The sequence below is a fragment of the Phaseolus vulgaris genome, chromosome 4 (assembly GCF_000499845.2).
Source record: "Phaseolus vulgaris cultivar G19833 chromosome 4, P. vulgaris v2.0, whole genome shotgun sequence".
Lineage (NCBI taxonomy): Eukaryota > Viridiplantae > Streptophyta > Magnoliopsida > Fabales > Fabaceae > Phaseolus > Phaseolus vulgaris.
Genome location: NC_023756.2, coordinates 5,828,331 through 5,848,443, shown reverse-complemented (window position 1 = coordinate 5,848,443; position 20,113 = coordinate 5,828,331). Strand labels below are relative to the sequence as shown.

The 20,113-nt window shown below is 30.2% G+C and overlaps 1 protein-coding gene and 1 pseudogene across 1 annotated transcript; one reads left to right on the top strand and one right to left on the bottom strand.

Annotated features, from left to right (window-relative positions):
* Window positions 1–1,177: 1,177 nt before the first annotated feature.
* On the top strand, window positions 1,178–4,587 carry LOC137837072 (uncharacterized). The gene is made up of 5 exons (XM_068645928.1): window positions 1,178–1,424; window positions 2,029–2,204; window positions 2,943–3,041; window positions 3,136–3,287; window positions 3,878–4,587. Exons 2-5 carry the CDS (start codon window positions 2,034–2,036, stop codon window positions 4,263–4,265), a joined length of 810 nt encoding a protein of 269 aa, XP_068502029.1. The 5' UTR covers window positions 1,178–1,424; window positions 2,029–2,033; the 3' UTR covers window positions 4,266–4,587.
* Window positions 4,588–4,988: 401 nt separating this feature from the next.
* On the bottom strand, window positions 4,989–18,218 carry LOC137837071 (uncharacterized; annotated as a pseudogene).
* Between the last annotated feature and the right edge of the window lie 1,895 nt (window positions 18,219–20,113).

Genomic DNA, 20,113 nt, shown 5'->3' with positions numbered 1-20,113 from the left:
ATCTTTACTGTTATTATAACATTTTCTTGTAGAGAAGTTGTGAACATTGATCTACTAAATTTATTTTTGGATTTGTTAGGAGACGACTTTAGGTCATATGACCATGTTTGTACTATCATCTCTTTGGTGCTATACGATATAATCTTGCGTTAGACAATCTACATTGATTTGTTTTTAATTTGATTACTAAACGACAATGATCACTCGTGCACCATGTTCTTCTTCTTCCACTCATTTAGACCATATGATGTAGGTCTCCAAAATGGAGATGCCACAATGACATTCATACATTTTTCTCGAACGCTTCTCAATTCATCTTATACATGTGATTTTTTGCTCATTTCAACTTAAACGACCAGACGCCTGTGCTCATCTTTCAAGTGTAATACCTAATCAATCATAAGTATTGAATAACATTTCTTCATGAGTTTCCCATACACAGTTGTTGCTTTAGAGATATGGTACGTAATACACATCTTGGATTGACCCAATTAAGCCATCCTTTTGTACGAACCTTAGTCTAGTCTTTCACTTCAACCTTTGACGCATCTCCAAATAACACATGTCTAGATTCAACCTTTTGCTTCTCTTTGAAAATATATAAAAATTCTTTTATAAAATTGATGTTATAAAAAATGTATATCTTTGTCCTTAAATGGACATGTTTGGTTTTTTTAATCTTTTTGTTCTGGTACACCAAATAATCCCACATTATTTAGAAGTCGAGTTCTAGAACAATTTAAATACAACTTCCTTCCTTAACTCTCAAAGACATCTTTTTAAGAACAAAATAATGATTGAGTTCAGAGCTCCAAAACAGATAATATCTCGGATGCAGTGATTGACGCTAGTGATGCTATCTCAACAAACTTAATATCGAATAATTTAAATATGTCTTCCTCTCTTAACCATCTAAGACGTTTTTAATGATATTATTTCCAATGATGCAGTTATTGAACCTAACAATATTATTTATAATGATATTATTTAATTCTAGAAAAAGTGTTGGTCCTCTTAGTTATTTTCAGAATTAATTCTAAAAATATAATTATTTTTAAATTACTACTTTTTGCAGTTTCTTTTGAAGGATAAAAAAAAATGTGAGAGACTAAAAACATGTTCAATCTTTAGAAATATTTCTTATACAAAAACGAATTTGACATAACGAAATTTTTGCAAAAGTCCAAATTCTTAAAAGAATACAAAATAAACTTTGATGTGATAAAAATGATTATTTATGTGATACAAAGTAAACATATGTTTTCCATTTTATAAAAGAGGGAAGTTCATCGCAATTACCGTTTATGCCTCTGCTGTGGGTTCTCTCTCTGTTCTCAGATCTCACTCACTTCCTTCGCCGGAGCCATAGTTCTTGATTCCTCCACCACTGTGATTCGTCTCGCCAATTTTCCCTTCTCTTCGAGGTTTCTTCTTCTTCTGCTTCAAACCTCTTCACATATTTTTAATTTCACCTTTTTCCTATTAATCATACTATCTATTCAAACTATGTTCATTTTTAACCATACCCATCATCGCTTCTGCTCCTTTCTCTCACTTTGGGGTTTAAAGCTTGAAGCTTTTCCCTCTCTTGCTAACTGGGTCGTTTTCAAATTGGCACGCCACTCCGAATTTCATTTCCCTTTTTTTCAATATGGATTTTGAATCTACGGTTGTTTTGACTTACATTTGCATTGTTGATAGCGTTTTTAATCATTAATAAATGGAATTTTCTGTTCAAATTTCTAGTACATTAAATTTGTTGAAATGAGGGGTTTCTACCTTCATGCTTAGTACACTCTTTCTTTCAAACTTATGATGTATTTGATTATTGATAGTGATTTGTTAGTTGTTGATTTTTATGGTATTATGGCGTGACAATCTATTTCTGAAATGGATCTCGCGTTGCCTTTGGGAATGACGGGTTTTGTTAGAAGAGGGTTTACTTAGTCTTGTATTATGTTATCTTGGTGTTGATTTTGTGTTCACATTGAAATTTTCTGATTGGTTGATTTTTTTTTGTGGTGGCAGTGAGAATGTACAATAATGTTGGATCCCAACCTGGGGTACCGCAGCCTCAACCGAGCTTGCCACCAAATCCTTTCGGGAGTGCTTTTAATGTTGCTGGTTCAGGGCTCATTCGAGGCGGATTGGGTGCTTATGGAGGGAAAATATTAGGATCGAGCTCTGAGTATGTCCAAAGCAATGTAAGACTAAGTAACATTGTCGAAGTTTTGCCCAATGATACATGAGACATGAAGTTGTTCCTCTAAATCTTTTTGCGTGACAATTTTATTCTTCATAGCTTATAGTGTAAAAGTAGCATTTAGGGTCTAAATTGATATTCAAAGATAAATTGAGTGATTGTATTCATGTCCATGTAAGTATGAATGCCTATATTTATTTCCTAAATCTTTGGAAGACCAACTTGTCTTTGTATCTTCGGAGGTAGTTGTTAATTTTATGTGGACATTGAAGTTCAAATTGTTGTTTTCCCTAATCTTTCTTGTGCTTAAAATGCGTCTCATACCTAAGAGAGTGGCCTAACCTCTTAAAAAAATTCAATCCCTTTTTTCTATAACTGTTGGTATATCTTCTTAGCAGTACTGATTTATCCATTGTCTGAAACTATTGTGCATGACTTTGCACTCTAGTGTTTGGAGTTTTTTATTAATCATTTTGAAGAAAATTTGAAATGATGCATGGTTTACTTTAAAATCTTGTTTGTAGATGGTATGTGCACTCACCTTTGATCATGACTGTATATCAATCTATTTAGGCTTGACTGATTATAGAGGGGATACCAATTGTGTAGCTCAAAAATGTCGTTGAATAGCTTGATGGGACTTGATTTGCAATCTATATGTATCTTGAGTATGGATAGTCTCTCAAAATGTTAATACAAGATTTGCATCTTTAAATTAATCTTCTCCATTGAATAACAGATAAGTCGGTATTTCTCTGATCCCCAATACTACTTCCAAGTGAATGACCATTATGTTAAGAACAAATTGAAGGTTGTTTTGTTACCATTCCTGCACAGGGTAAGCAGTAATGTTTCAATTTTCTGCATTTCTCCTTAAATTTGTTGGTTATGTTATTATCTTCATGCTGCTTATTTCTTCTTTTCTGGGTCAGGGTCATTGGACTAGAATAACTGAGCCAGTCGGGGGTAGGCTCTCTTATAAGCCCCCAATTTATGACATAAACGCACCAGACCTATACATTCCATTAATGGCATTTGGTACTTACGTTATTCTAGCTGGCCTCTCGTTGGGTCTTCATGGAAAGTAAGTACTCCACTTCTTCCTCTACCTTAATCCAATAATACAGTACTGACATGTATGTTGCTCTACTTATTCTTCTCAAATTTTTAGTTAGAAATTTTGCTCCTCACTTTCCTGTTCATACTTGCACTCTTGAATTGCCATGTATAAAATGTTGTCAACTATATGCTATTGCCATACGAGGGTATTTTAAAGCAATATAGAGAAAACTGTTTTCCTCATATTTTCTCTAGTTTGTGCTGAGTTTTAATTGGTCTGTAATGAATGTTGGTAAACCATTATCTGAGGAGGATTGTATGATGTGTGTGTCATTGGGAGGGGTCTACAAATATGCAATAAAATGCATAGTACTCTATTAGCAGTGTTGAATGTTGGCAACTTCGTTGCAAGAAATTTTGGCATCTGTGTGATATGTGTTTATTTCTGCTCCCCTTTGTTTTTAATTTCTTGATTTTTGCATCAGATGCACAAGTTTTTCAGTTTTAATTTTTTGAAAAATATGTTTTTATGTTGTATTTCCAACTGAAAACTTGTAAGAACCTTAGTTTGTAATGGACCGTGACTTATTAAGATGCTATATTTATTATGTACAGGTTTAGTCCAGAAGCGTTGAACTTGTTATTCATCAAGGGATTGCTTGGTTGGTTTATGCAAGCTGCACTACTTAAGGTGACACTACTTTCATTGGGCAGTGGTGAAGCTCCCCTTCTGGACATTATAGCGTATGCTGGGTATACTTTCACTGGCATATGTTTAGCTGTTCTTGGAAGAATAATATTGGGCTACTCCTACTACTTTCTGATGCCATGGACCTGTTTATGCATGGGAGTCTTCTTGGTGAAAACAATGAAGAGAGTTCTTTTTGCTGAGGTCAGGAGTTATGACTCAAGCAGACACCACTATCTCTTGCTCTTTATTGCTTTGGTTCAGTTCCCATTGTTCACATGGCTTGGAAACATTACTATCAATTGGCTTTTATAGGGTGATAGTTTTTACACTGTACTAGAAGCAATTCTTAGTGAAAGTTTTTGGTTGTTGATGTTGGAGCATTGTAATATATGACCATTTTATTTCCCCATTGTTTTTACCTGTTGGTAAGTTTTCAGAAATGCATAATTACAGGTCTTACTTACATGTTCTTATTTTTTTCTTGATTCATGAGAATTGAGACTATTCTTTTCTAAAATTATGTATACCACTGAAAACAATGTGAAGTTGGAATTTTATAGTTGTATCTGTGTACCGTATTCACTTCGGAAATGGTATGTCCCACGTTATAAGATATTTTGATTTTTGGCCTGCCTATCTTTTTGTTCTGCTATGTTAAACGTAGGACATGATTTTTTCTAAAGCTCATTAGAAATGGTTCCAAAGAATTGAGTTCTTGCAAAGATACTTACTCACGGGAAAGTGAGTCACTCCTTGTAAAAGAGTAAGTATAGCTTCATACCACTTACACATACATCACTCATGCACCTATGGGGTAGGGGAACAATTTTTTATTTTTTTTATTTTTGTGCCCATGTAGGTGCAACTGGAAACCAATGAAAAACTGCGCCTTTTGACAAGTTCCAGTTATGTGTATACCAAGTACAGTTTACTAGATTCTACTTACCAATATTGACATATTTGGACCGATAGTTCTGCTAGGTGGATCATATCGAACGTCAACAACAGCAAAAAATATCTCAAGTAGGCATGAGATGCAAAATCTGGAACAAGTTTATAGTGATAAAAGTAATAGGCAGAAGTCTCCCTTCCAAATGTACAACACGTGATTTAGATAGCGAATTAGAAGTTATATGGTTTAGGCAACTTTCAGAGTGAATTTCCATTCTTATTTAGATCTCTCTTCTGCCCTGAAATTATTTGTCTTAATGGAGACAAAAGGAAGTTCTAAGGTGCCTCTGTTTCCATGGCAAGCCTCCATCTTAGGACATTCTGTAATGGTTATGTCATGGCAGGATGGCAGCTCAAAGTGGTAAGTGCTTGAACAGAAACATCTAAGGCTTGGAAGCCGGTAAAGGGTTAACCATTGCAATGCCGGGAATATAATCTTCACCTTGCTTGGTTCTTCAGATGGTTTCTCATCTCTAGTGATGATCTCTTCTATCAACTCACATTCATATACTGAAAGCTCTTGGAGTTGTGAAAGGCTTCTGGCCATGGAAGGAGAAAGCACATTTTTCAAATTAGGACAGTGCTGAATCTTTAGCTTTTTAAGGTTCATAAAGCTCAGGATTTCACCATGATATTTCCATATGTGCATCAGTTTAGGAAGATCATACAGATGCAGTTCCTGTAGATCAAAATTGTACGGTGTTCTGGTCCACCCTTCATCTTCATTTTCATCCACTCCCCCCGATTCAAATATCTCAACTAGTGAACCACAATCATGTACCTTGAGTTGTTTTAGATGCTGGAACCTATGCAGCATGTTGGATGGAATACAATGCAACAGTTTTTCACTACCTTCAACGACCAACTCTGTATCACTTCTTATGTAAGACAGCAGCTTTTGACCATGCTCAATGCATGTGATTGTCTCGGATGTTTCTAGTGCAACCTGCAATATGTATGCTTGTTAATAGAAACTCAACTAAAGCTACATTTGGTAAATCTTATTCTGGGGAGGGGTTAGTATTCTGAAAGAAAAGCAAAATTCTTATAATGGCCTTTTCCCTTTTTATTAGGAATCACATCATTTGATGTGATTACATATGGAGAATGTATGTACCTTCAAACTCTCATTAGCATGATGGATGGTCATATTAAGGTCTCCCATTATGTCAATATACTCATATGAACCTTTATATATATGGGGAAGCTTTGCTGTGGTTACTGATCCATAGCAAAAGGTAGTCATATTGGGACATTTTTCAATTATCATTTCTTCACAAGATGGAAGATCAATATTGAAAGTTCCTGAGCAGAAACATTTGAGGTTGGGAACATAACGAAACTCCAGCTTGTTCAAAAGTGGAAATACAATCTCAGCATTATTTGATCCTTCTGATTCCTCATCTTCTTTAGTAATTATTTCCTCCATCATGTGGCAACTATGAACTCGTAGGTGCCTAAGTTGCACTAGACTTCTGGCTATTGATGGAGAGAACAAACTACACAAGTTGCCACAGTGGTGTACTTTCAGTATTCTAAGCTTCTGGAATGCCACAACTCCACCATAGTTTTTCCATAGGTGGATCAGTTTTGGTAGAAAATACAAATTCAATGCTTCTAGCTTGTACTGTATCATGGCATGCATTTCCTTTGCATCCACACCATGTGATTCAAAGACCTCAACCAGTGAACCACAATTTTTTATGGTGAGTTCCTTTAGATTTTGAAATATGTGTACCACATTAGAGGGAACTAGTTTTAGCAGCCTTTGAAAACCTTCAACTGTCAAGTGTTTTTCTTCGGTGAAGTATCTTTGTATGCATTTATCCTGCTTGATCCATTCAAGTGTCTCTGATGTTTGAAAAGCCAACTGAAAATCATATTCATGGGTAAATGAACCAAAGAGCCATGATTTCAAAAGACAAATTAACCAATTTAGTGTGAGGTTTTTTTTACTAGAGATTAGATCCTCCGAGTCTAAATATTTTATGTGAAAAATGTATTAATAAACGGCCTAATGGTGAAAAAAAATCTGTTCTTACAATTATTTTCAACGGTTTTTTGTACAACTTGGATGGATATTGGAAGATAGAGAAACGTGTGATAAGATGAATAATGTTACAAGTGATAGAGTGAAAAAAACTGAAATATTAAAAGTGTTAATAGTAATTATTTGTAGAAATAAAATAACTCGATGTAAAAGGGGATGTGATTAGACAAATTTGTGTCGTGTGTTGAGTAAAAGATGTGTGTAGTTTATCAATTTCTCATTGTTGTTCATGTATACTAAACCTCCCTTTTTAGTGCAGCATGAGCAAGGGTTGCAAATGTATCCATAATCCAATCCAACCAATCATGCCTACTTCAATCCAATCTAATCATTTTGATATACAAAAGTAAATGGCTGGAATGGGTTGAATTCAGTGATCAATAAATGGTTAATGATGTATCTATTTTTTCTTCCAATACATCAGAGTATTTAGTCATTGGAAACTGATGAACTGGTTTTTCTTCCTATTGCCATTACAAAGTTCATTTGTTTTTCTTTGATGCTTTTCCATTCCTATAAGAATATGATCCACCAAGAGTAATATTTTGTTGTGATTACTGAAAATAGTTTTTTAAAGATAATATATTTTAAATGGATGGATCAATAAAAAATGTTTATAGATTAAATGAGTCAACACAAATTATTCAAATCATCCATTGACACCCTAATCATGGTTCAACTTAAGGTTCTAATCACTTCAATGAAATCATTTTGCAGTATCAAACTTATCTCTTCTACTTCAAATCTCAAGTGACTGCATATATATAGGAATGCATCTTCCTAGATTTGCTTTATAGTCTTTTTAATTTAGTAAAGAATGGTATTATATGTACTCACAACAAACACATAAAAATGGATAGGGGATGAGAATGTTACTGACAAGTCCTTTGCAAAGTGGTACAGTAGCATTCAGATCTCCCATCCACATGTTCTTGGTTATGCTTCCAATTTCCATGATGACTCCTTCCAACTTTGGACTGTATGAAGGCTCATGAGAGAATGTCTCCATCATGTGGCAATTTTTCACCAATACTTCATGCAATGATGGAAAATCAAAGCCATAGGAACCCTGGCAGAAGGCCTTGAGTTTTGGTAGGTTTTCAAGTTTTAGACGTTGCAAGCTGTGGAACACAATCTTAGTCACATTCCCTTGTGTTTCTTCTGTAGACACTATTTCCTCTATCTCCCTACAGCCAGATATATCTAGCTCTACCAACCGCACAAAGCTAGTTGATGTTGAAGGAGAGAACAAACAGCTAACTTTGTTGCAGCTAGAAATTGCTAGATATGTTAGATTAGGAAAAATGAAGCCATTTATAAGTGGTTCAACTCTCATAATTCTGATTTCTTCATTACTTGTTGCCTGCAAATGGATAAAAAGTGAAAATGTAATTGGACCAAATCTCATAATTTGGCTTCAAGCTCACTGCTTCTTGGTGTGTTTTAGATTATAGTTGAAAATGTGGACACATGTTTATGAAACATGAATGATATAAATGTTTATGTTTAGAAAATTGTAAACTTATTACAACTTTTCAAAAACACTATACGTGTTGGACTGGAAATATTGCATATACCATTTTGAGGTTTAGTAAAAAGAATTCAAAGTAATTGTAAATTTAGTACTTTTTGTTTAAATTATTTACAATTTTAGTCTCTTAAAGCTTTTAAGTTGATTAAGTTCTCTTATTTTAAAAATTTGTGCCATTACAAATTTTTTTCCTACTAAAAATAGAGATAACAATTAACCATGAATGGATAAAGTTTGAAATGAATGCTACTTACATTTATTTTCATGTTTAAAATATAAAAAAAGACAGTATTGAACTCATAAAACTTTATTGCATATCCTTGTATAGTTAAACAGAAATATTATTTTATATTACAATAATAGAATATAAAATATTTAATTAAATGTAAATCTAACAAAATAAACCATATTTATAAATGTACAAGAATCACTACAAGAAAATCATGAAATATAAACCAATTTTTAGGGACAAATAATAATTAGTTGCTATACTAACTAAATTAGAGACCATTTTAGAGTCTAAAAAAAGTTTGGTTTCTAAATTAGTTTATATTATTGTTAAATAATTTCTAAATTGGTATTTAATTAGCAACCAAAGTTTTTGCTACCAAATTGAATCTAAATAATTGGTAGTTAAAATTAATTAGATACCAATTTAGAAACTATTTAACAATAATATAAACTAATTTAGAAACTATTTTTTTTTAGTTTTTAAAATGGTCTCTAATTTAGTTACTATAGCAACTAATTATTTTTTGTTTCTAAAATTGATTTCTATTTATGATTTTCTTGTAATGAATGTATTGGTGTAGTTTATAAACTAATTTGACTTTTACAAAAATATTTGTCAAAATAGTTTATCTTATGAGTTTATAACTTAAATAAGCTACTTTAACTACTTTTTTTAAGTTTATAAAACTTATTTAATTTAATTTTATTAATTTTTTATATTTTAATGTATTTTTCTAATATTTTTAGTTATTATTATTATTTATTTTTAAATTTCGTAGAAAAAATATATTTATTCTAATTATGAAATTATTTTTAGTATTTATTAAATTACTTTTTAATATTTTTTAAAGTTCAAATAAGAAATTTACCATTACAAACAACTGATACTTTGATATTAATTTTGTATTTTATAATTTCCTTCTAAATATTGTAAAATATTATATTTTAAAAAAAAATTGTTTTATTTCCCAAATATATTATAAATTTCATAAAATTAAAAGACTTAAATAGAACAACATTGACAACTAGTCCAAACTTTCTTAATTTTAAAAATAAAGAACTTATTGACTCTAAAAAACTTAAGAGACAAACAAAAGGGACTAAAGAGTGAGGTTAAGAAGAATACCATAAAGTTTTGCTACATAGACTCAAGTGGACTTACCCTTTTGAGCTATGCATTGTTGTCACTCCAAAAATAATTTTAGTAGCAATATTTGGCACTAGTTAGCAATGTATTACATACCTCATGGATGTTCTCAAATGGTGATTCTGATGCACAAGGTGTGAGACAAAAGCTTACAGCATTTGGTAGATGGCTCAATGTAAGAGATTGCAGCTGAGCAAATGAAGCAACTATGGTGTCTATTTTCTCCCCTATTTCACCAATAACAACTTCCAGCACCCCACAGTGAGATATGCTAATTCTCTTCAAAGATGACCACTCTAAGGCACATGCCTCTTGGGAAGAGGTGGCACAGTCACTAGATGAGGATTTTTCCTGTACTTTGAGAGAACTTGATTGAGGAAGAGATAGAGTTAAGCTATCTTCTCCTTCTCTTTGGACGAGTTGCTTTACCACCTTACAGTTTGACATTTTTATTTCTTGCAATTTCACAAGGAGCTTTGCTATGGAATATGAGAACAGATATCTCAACTTGTGACAAGTATCTATAGTTAACACAGTGAGGTTGTTGAATGCAGTGATTTCTGCTGGATTTTTAGGTGTTTGTGCAAGTGTCAACTTCACTAGACAATTGGCATTAGTGTCATCAGAAAGTTGGTTTTGTTTGAGAAGGAACAAGACTTGTAGTGAATCCCATCCTTTTACTTGCATTTGTTCCAAAACTGGAATGGGGGATACTGTTTCTGCTTTGGAATATATATTGCTGACAGAAGGGACATCTTTCTCTGTTGATGAAGCCTGCAATAAATAAGTTAACCATCATTTTACTAATAGAAAAAGGGTGGAATAAAAGAGTATGGTAAGAAAAATTCAATACACAAATAGCTAATCAATATCAAAGCCGAAGACTCATCATTAGAGATGTTTATTTATTTTAACTAAACAAATACATTTTTGTTTATAGTTATGGTCAATATTTATGTTTCTCTATATTTTATTTTCAACAAAAAATAAAATTATAATTAAAGGAAATACTTTCGGGTATTTCAACCTTTATATCATGCCATAACCACGTCACCTGATATTTTATTCCATAAAATTTTTGCAAACTACAAAATGTTTAAGATAAAAACAAAACAAAAGCTATATCAAGTTTGTCTAAGCTTTCAAAATGATAGTCCCTCCTTCCGAACAAAACAAAATTATACATCAAAACCTACTTATAAAATACATTAATACTAACCTTAATAATCTAGATAAACCTATGTTACCTTTTGCAAGTTTTGTAATCATCATGCACCTTTCACCCTCACCTTTCCATAATGTTTTTTCTTATGATGAATTTTAACCTTATGGTTCATATGTCACGATATGATGACTTCTTTGCAGCAAAATCACCATGACTGTCTATATTAGTTTTATTGAATTTGTTTGTATTTTGAAATTATGAAATTTTGGATGATGTAAATACATGTGAAACATACACATATATATATATATATATTTTATGGACTACATTCAATATTTTTTTTATAAAGATTAAAATATTCCTTAAATATTTTTATTTATTTATTTTTTATTTATTGATTAAAAGAAAGTCAACTAAATTAAGAGTGGAACTAAATATGGCATAACATATTGAGGTTTGAGTTCAAGCACAAAATCAGTTTCTTGTTTAGTTTTCTGGACTTCGAAAGAATTTTAACCCGAAAGGGATAGCAAGAAAATATAACACACAAAAATTGTTAAAGTAAAAATTCCAAAATTGTGTGTGTAAGGAATTAAAACATAAATTACTTTCATATTACCTTAAACTTGAAGTTGGAAAATACATGTGGGGTGCATCCAAGGAAACAATGAGAAAACCTTGGTGAATCCTCTTTAGAAGTTCCATTTGCAGCATCACATGTTGAACAACTTGATGAGGCATTGAAATTCTCTTGCCTTGCCATGGAAGATGTCATAATAAGCTGAGGGCATCCATCAATGCATAAAAATCTCAAAGATGGCCACATGATTTCACAGGAATCTGGACAAATACTCATAAGATTTGGGAGATCAACAAGTGTTAAAGATTCTAATTGACCAAACACTAGGGTTTCAACATTTTTCTCTTCATCATCACCATTTAGGTTTACTTCTTTTGCAACAATTTTCTCCATGGATTGGCAGCTATGTATCACCATTTTTTGAAGTTGAGTAAGTGCCCTTGCAATGTTGGGAGTTAAAAGAAACCCTAAGGAATCACATTTCTTAACTTTGATTGATTTCATATTCTGAAAGCCTTGAATATAGCTTGGAGCATTACCCCAAATGTGTCTTAACTTAGTGAGCCAAGATATCTCTATTTCTTTCAACTGAGCAAATAAGAACACCAGTGATTCACCATGAAATTGTGATCTTTGCATATCAAACACCATATCTAGTGAAGAACATGCATGTAAGAAGAGTTTTTCCAACTTTGGAAACAGTTGCATCCAGTTAGATCTGAAAAGAGTAGCAATGGGCATAATTTGATCAACACTTGATTTTGAACTAGGCAATTGGACGTCTTCAATTAATTGATCATTGGATTCATGAATCTGCAAACAAATAAGACAAGAGAAGTTGTCCCCTTAAAAAAACACACAAGAAGTATTTATATATACTTTAAGGGAACTTCTAGAGGAAAACATGAAATGTTCTCCAACCAATTAAGATGAGGGTATAAACAAGGAAGAACGAAAAGGAAAAGAATACATAATTTCAAATTCTTGTAACATTTTTGGTCAAGGAGTACAAAGAGAAGAAAATATTACATGCCAGTAAGAAGACAAATTGGATTCTAATTCCAATTCAAGCTCAATGACACTACAAGAAAATCATCAAATAGAAACCAATTTTTAGAAACCAAAATAATTAGTTGCAATAGTAACTAAATTAGAGACAATTTTAGAAACTAAAAAAAAAATTGGTTTCTAAATTAGTTTCTAATATTGTTAAATAGTTTCTAAATTGGTATCTAATTAGCAACTAAGGTTTTAACTACCAATTATTTAGTTTCTAATTTTGGTAGCAAAAAACTTGGTTGCTAATTAGATACCAATTTAGAAACCATTTAACAAAAATATAAACTAATCTAGAAACCAATTTTTTTTTAGTTTCTAAAATGGTCTCTAATTTAGTTACTATTGCAACTAATTATTTTGGTCTCTAAAAATTGGTTTCTATTTGATGATTTTCTTGTAGTGTGATGCCTTGCATAGTGAAATGAAGAAGCATAACTAATGTGACAAACATAAATAGTGTGATAGAAGCATGGAAAACCCTCATATTTTTCCTTTTCAACTTTTGACCAACTCTTATAAGTTTTCAAAATTAGACTTGCATTTGATTTAGAATTCATTTCATTGTAATTTGAATAATCTTTTTTTTTTTGGATGACTACTCCTATATATAATAATCTCCTTTCTTTGTATTTCACTTTTGAATATACAAGAATTTGAGAGGTTTTAGAAACTTTCGTGAGAATGGTCAATTTTCTAGATTCTTATCTTAGCTTTTAGGATCCAAATGACTATTCAATCCCTTTTTCTTATTTTGGATAAGGAATATGAAGATTTCATCTCAAGTGGTGTGTCATTCTTCCATCGTGATTATTCTCATATTCTCCCCTTTACTTTGAGTTCTTATTCTTGTTCAATCATTTTCTTTTCACATTATATCCATAGTTTGAGATTATTTTCTTATTTTGTTCGGTTCAATTTGTTTTTTTTTATTGTTGTGTTACAATTTTAGTTGTATGCTTGTTCTTATTCTTCTTGTAATCTAGTGTATGGAACTTTGTATATAGAGTAATGTTTAATCCATGGAAATTTATTAAACAACTTAGTTAAATTGAAATTTGTATGCTTATTTGGAATTTTGTCATTAACAATATTTTTGTGATAAAGCGTGTTTCAAATTTCATAGTAGACTGAATTTCATTACTAAGTTGATTTTTTGTTGTTAATTGTATTGGTAATTTCATTGCTACTTCGATTTTGTGTATGTGTTCATTAATTCTCAGTTAATATTGATTAATGAATAATGTTGTGATTTGAGCTTATGATTTATGTTGAGAACATGATATGAATTGATTTTCTTCATCGATTTAAGTTGTTTCTAATTTGCCTACTATTTTTGAATTTGAGTCATATTTTCCTTTGTTTAGTTTTATTTCACTATTTTCGTCTTTCTTGAACATACATTGAAAAATAGGATATAATTATGTGTTCATATTCTTCTTGTGATATTGTGTATGGAATCATAGATTCAAGTTTCCTATGCATTGATCCATGATTTAAGACAAACATAAGATTTAAATCTTGTTAGATTCATGTTTCATATGCTTATATCTTCTTGTGAACGTATGACTCATATCAACTTAAGCTACATATTTATAAGTAGCATAAGTGGGGACCAAAAAAAAAATTAAGCATATTTTGAGTGCTTAAGCTACTAATTTTTGGGCAGCTTAAGCCAAACTCAAAGAACAAAATAATAAGATTTTGTGTGAACTTAAGAAGTACATTTGTTTGAAACTCAAATACCTTTATTATCTAAAACCCATTATGAGAAATGACCAATTCCTATAAAAGAAATTTTTTGAAACCATTCATACACTTAACACGTATACACTAGAGATTAGGAAAAAAATCTTCTAAAGATTCTTTCTCCATGGCCATGAGCCGCTAAGTTTTTTCTTTCGTTAGTATTTAATGTAATGTAGTTGTTATATTTGTTTTTATTAATTGTTAGTAATTATTATTCTTCTTTTATGATTAATATTTGTGTTGTTCTAATTGATATGATTTTATTATTTCAATTGGAATTGAGAAACTTTTTTTAGTTAAAAACTAGAGAAGAAAACCAATCATGTTTATGTATATGGATAGGGTAAAGAGGATTAATCATTATTGGAATTTTTCTTAAAATAAGCTTTTGTTACCCTAATTAAAGTGATTGATAGTAAAATCAAGGGATTTAGGTTCTCTCACTTAAGGTATAAGTCTTGAATAATTTTGTAGGCTAATAATAATATAATCTTGACTGAATGAAAACAAGTAGTGATTGTATGTTAGAAACTTTAGTCTTTTACATTTTTTTTAGTTTTATCGGTCTAAAAATTATACTTTAATTATTAAGTTATTGCACAATTCTACGAATATGATCTTACTTACAACTTCATTACTTGTACAATTTAATATTCTTACCATCGTTTACAAGTAAACGAGACTTTATCCAAAAGTACTAAAAAATGCTAGAAGTTTAACTATTAAACTTCTTTATTTATTATTAATATTGTATGTTGATCAAGTAAGTTATATACTATTTAAAATAAGTTATAAAAACATTGTAAAAGAAGGAGAAACATAAAATGCTTATATTTTTCCAAGATTTATGTAGTAACTTTTCATTAGTAATAAATTGTTTTAAAATCTTATGTTTATAATAATCATTTTTAAAATGATTATATCTATAATTAATCTCATCCAAACACCTGCTAACATGGGTGATATCAAAGTTAACATAAGTGCATAATATGCACATGTATATAAAGGGAAAAAGAAAGGATAAGAGAATATCAAACTTACTTGGATTATTGAGGAACGATTCTCATGAATAACATTGCTTTCAAAAAACCCGATCAAGTTTGGTAGTTCTTGCAACTTCAATTCTACTAAATTTAAAAACTCAATCATTGATTTCCCATCATACTTACTATTGCTTGAGATGATGCATTCAATTCCATAACTTTCAACCACATGCAAACATTGAAGTGTAGCCAAACTAATTTTTCTTGGAAACAATGTGAAGATAGTCTTCAACTTGTTACAATATTCTATTTTAAGTTTTGTAAGGGATCCAAAGCATTGAGATGAAGTGATGGAGTTAGCCTTTGTAAAGTCATTTGCTTGACTCATGTGACTAATGACATTGAATATCTCTTTTAAATTATCCAAACTACGTAAAGAGAATGATAGAAGTTGAGGAAAGATACAACCGTCAAATGCATCTACAACATATTCAAGGTTGTTGCAAAACTCGATACTTAGATGCTTCAAAAATGGAAAACCCCTTTCATTTAATTCCAAGATGACATTTTTCATGTTTTTTATATCAACCAAGTTGAGAATTTCAACTTTTTGAAGTAATTGTTGAATGGTCACACTTTCCTTGACATATTTGTAATATGAATTATTTAGTTTCAAAATATTTGGGTGTAAGTATCCTTTTCGAACAATTCCATTAAAAAAGGTAGATGAATCTCCAAGATAGACCCAAAATCTCTCAATATTTTCGAAGAACAAATCTTTGGGTAAATCTTCATTTGTCAAAATTGCAATCTCTACGACCTTCAGATGATGAGATAAAGACAGTAACTCAAAAAGAATGTGATTATTTTCCTTAGAAGGAAGATTCCTTACTCTGAGATAGAGTTCTTCTAGTCTAGATAAGTTTGCCAAGACATTAGTTGATATTTGAATGAGATAGTTGCATTCAGTCAAATCTAATAACCTTAGCGATCTTAGTTGTCCAATTTCTTCTGGCAATTGCTTAATATTTGAGTTAGAAAAGCTAAGAATCTCAAGCTTTTTGAGTTGCTTACCAATTATAGATATATCTCCAACATGACAATCTTCGAGTAGTAGAGTGTGAATGTTGTCCAAAGCTTGAAATGCAAAAGACATTGAATGAATGCACAAATTTTGAAGATTGAGCACCATAAGCTTATTAACACATTGAAGGTAATTTTCTGGAACCAAATCCATTTTCTTTGATGTTATTTGCAAAAGATTAAGCTTTTGACAATTTAACATTTTAGGGTATTCTTTTGCTTCTTCCAAGATAAGTGAAACTGCAGTGTTGTGACAACATGTTTCTTCTTTAGGTTGTTTGATTTGAGATCCATCACCATGTACGACAAAACCATATTCTTCTGTAGATGCAATTGATCTGATAACATCACGTACAATATCATGCATTTTGACACACTCTTCTACATTACCATCTAACAACATGAAACGTCTTTTAAGTTTATCAACAATGGTATGCACTCGATTTCTAACTTTCCACAATGCATCAATGCCTTTAAAGAATCTCAAACCCATTCCATGCCTGAGTAGAATTTCTATAGGAATGTCAAAGTCTTCTGGAAATAAGCAACAAAGGAAAAGAATTTTTTTGTCTTCCTCATTATCTAAAAAATTGTAACTCAACTTGATACTTGAATATACGTAAGCTTGCATTCCTAAAAGAGAATTGATGGAGGAGTTTTTTAATTGATCCAGTGCATCTTCCCATATATGTTTTTCTTTATTTGCTAATGCTTTTGCCATTGTTACAATGGCAATTGGCAAACCTCCACATTCATTTGCAACCTCTTTTGCTATGTGATAAATATCAAGCTTGGTTGAAATATTTTTATCAACCATATCATGAAAAAGATCCCAACTTTCATCTGGAGACAAAACAGAAATTGTGAAATTCTTTTGACTTCCCATCCTATAACAAACATCTTCAATTCTTGATGTAAACAAAATTTTACAATTATTATGATGCTCACCATAAGGAATCCCAATAGACTCAAAATCAAAGTCTATCCAAACATCATCAAGAACTATTAGGATATTGTTAATACCTTTCAATCTTTCACCTAGTTGACATGCTCTTCCTTGAATAGTCTCCTTATCAATCTCAAGCCTAAAGCATTTGCAATTTGACCTTGAATTTTCACATAATCAAGATTTTGGGAAACAACTGCCATTACAACTTCATCAAATAGTTTGCTTACATCTAGAGTTTTGATTACTTCTTTCACAAGTGTAGTCTTCCCAACTCCGCCCATTCCACAAATGCCTAGTATTTTGAAATTTTCATCTTTCAATTTCTCCAAAATCTCTATAATAATTGATTTTCTACTAGGGAAACTTTTGATAACATTTGTGAAGGTGGATCCAAGTCTTGGTGTTGGTGGGGAGTAAGATATGATGTCAAATTTCTCTTCATTTAATCTTTTAACATTGATTATCAATGTTTTTGCTCTCTTGCTTAATGAATAGCGTGACACCAAATTTGGAGACCATATATCAAGACACATATTGTTTTCTACTTGAAAATCATTGGATTTTTCTACTTCATTTATGATTTTTTCCACTTTGTTGAGCCAATCTTGTACAATAGATACAATTTGGCGTCCATTCCTTTTATCTTCATCAACCACCCCTTGCAATCCTTCTTTCCTACCTTCCAATGTTTTGAGTTCATTTTTAAGATCTTTTATATTTTTTTTATAGTAAACTAGATATCCAAATTGATTTGCAATTGGTGAAACTAATGACTCTCCAAGTGATGGTTCCTGTTGCTAATGCAATAATACACTGCATTTTTGCTTCCCAGATGAATGTATTTGAATCACTGTACAATGTTATAATGTAAGAGAACATAGTCAAATTAAATTTTGTCAAATCAGAAGAAAAAATATATGTATTTCTAAGATATGACTAAAACTATAAATGAATATTGGTATTTAATGATAAAAGAACTTTGATTGAAATTTTAAATTTAAATTGAAGCTTAAGGTAAAAAGATGTCACTCAGTACAAGAAAAACATGAAATAGAAATCAATTTTTAGAGACTAAAATAATTAGTTACAATAGTAACTAAATTAGAGACTATTTTAGAAACTAAAAAAAATTGATTTCTAAATTAGTTTCTATTATTGTTAAATAGTTTCTAAATTAGTATCTAATTAGCAACCAAATTTTTAACTACCAATTATTTAGTTTCTAAATTTGGTCTCTAAAACTTTGGTTGCTAATTAGATACCAATTTAGAAACTATTTAACAATAATAGAAACTAATACACTACAAGAAAATCATGAAATAGAAACCAATTTTTAGAGACTAAAATAATTAGTTGCAATAGTAACTAAATTAGAGACCATTTTAGAAACTAAAAATTTTTTGCTTTCTAAATTAGTTTTTATTATTGTTAAATAGTTTCTAAATTAATATCTAATTAGAAACCAAGGTTTTAACTACCAATTATTTAGTTTCTAAATTTGGTAGCAAAAACCTTGGTGGCTAATTAGATACCAATTTAGAAACTATTTAACAATAATAGAAACTAATTTAGAAACCATTTTTTTTAGTTTTTAAAATGGTCTCTAATTTAGTTATTATTGCAACTAATTATTTTGATATCTAAAAATTAGTTTCTATTTCATGATTTTCTTGTAGTGATATAGAAACTAATTTTTTGTTTAGTTTTTAAAATGGTCTCTAATTTAGTTACTACTGCAACTAATTATTTTGGTATCTAAAAATTGGTTTCTATTTCATAATTTTCTTGTAGTGACTTTTATACCAACTTAGATTTTATAATTGAAAGTCTATTATTCCACACTATTTGTTTATACAAATATTTATTTCATAATTACAAGAAAATCATTAAATAAAAATTATTTTTAAAAATAAAAAAATAGTCACTATATTAACTAAATTAAATATATCTTATAAACTAAAAATATTATTGATATATAAAGTAATTTCTATTATTAATAAATAGTTTATGAATAGGTATTGAATTAACTACCAAAATAATCTCAAAAGTACACAACATTATAATTGTATAATATTAAAAACTGAAATGAAACATTAATTTACGGTTCTTAACATTTTAAATACATATTATTATAGAACTTAAACAAAAAAAAGTTATCACATTAAAGTAGAAATTTCAATAATATGCATCCATATATTCACTACAATAAAATCATGAAATAGAAACTAATTTTTAGAGACCAAAATAATTAGTTACAATAGTAACTAAATTATAGACCATTTTAGAAACTAAATAAAAAATTAATTAGTTTCTAAAAATTAGTTTCTATTTCATGATTTTCTTGTAATGATTATATAATAACTATAAATGTAAACGTAAAAAAATACTAAAAAATTTAAGTTAATTTAGTTTTTTTTAAATATTAAAATTTTGATTTTTTATTGGTTTTTATCAGTTAAACCAATTTGCAATAATTCTATACATTACCCATTTTGCACCACAATCAAACCAGGTAGATAATTGATTTTTGATCCAACAAGTCGATTAAGTTTGATATTAAGAAACATGTAAAGAGAAAATAAGAAGAAAGAAAATATAGAAAAATAAAATAAAATAAGAAAATTAAAAGAAAGAGACAACTATAGACTCTAGCTCCTAGTCTTATCATTAGAATCTAATCCAAGA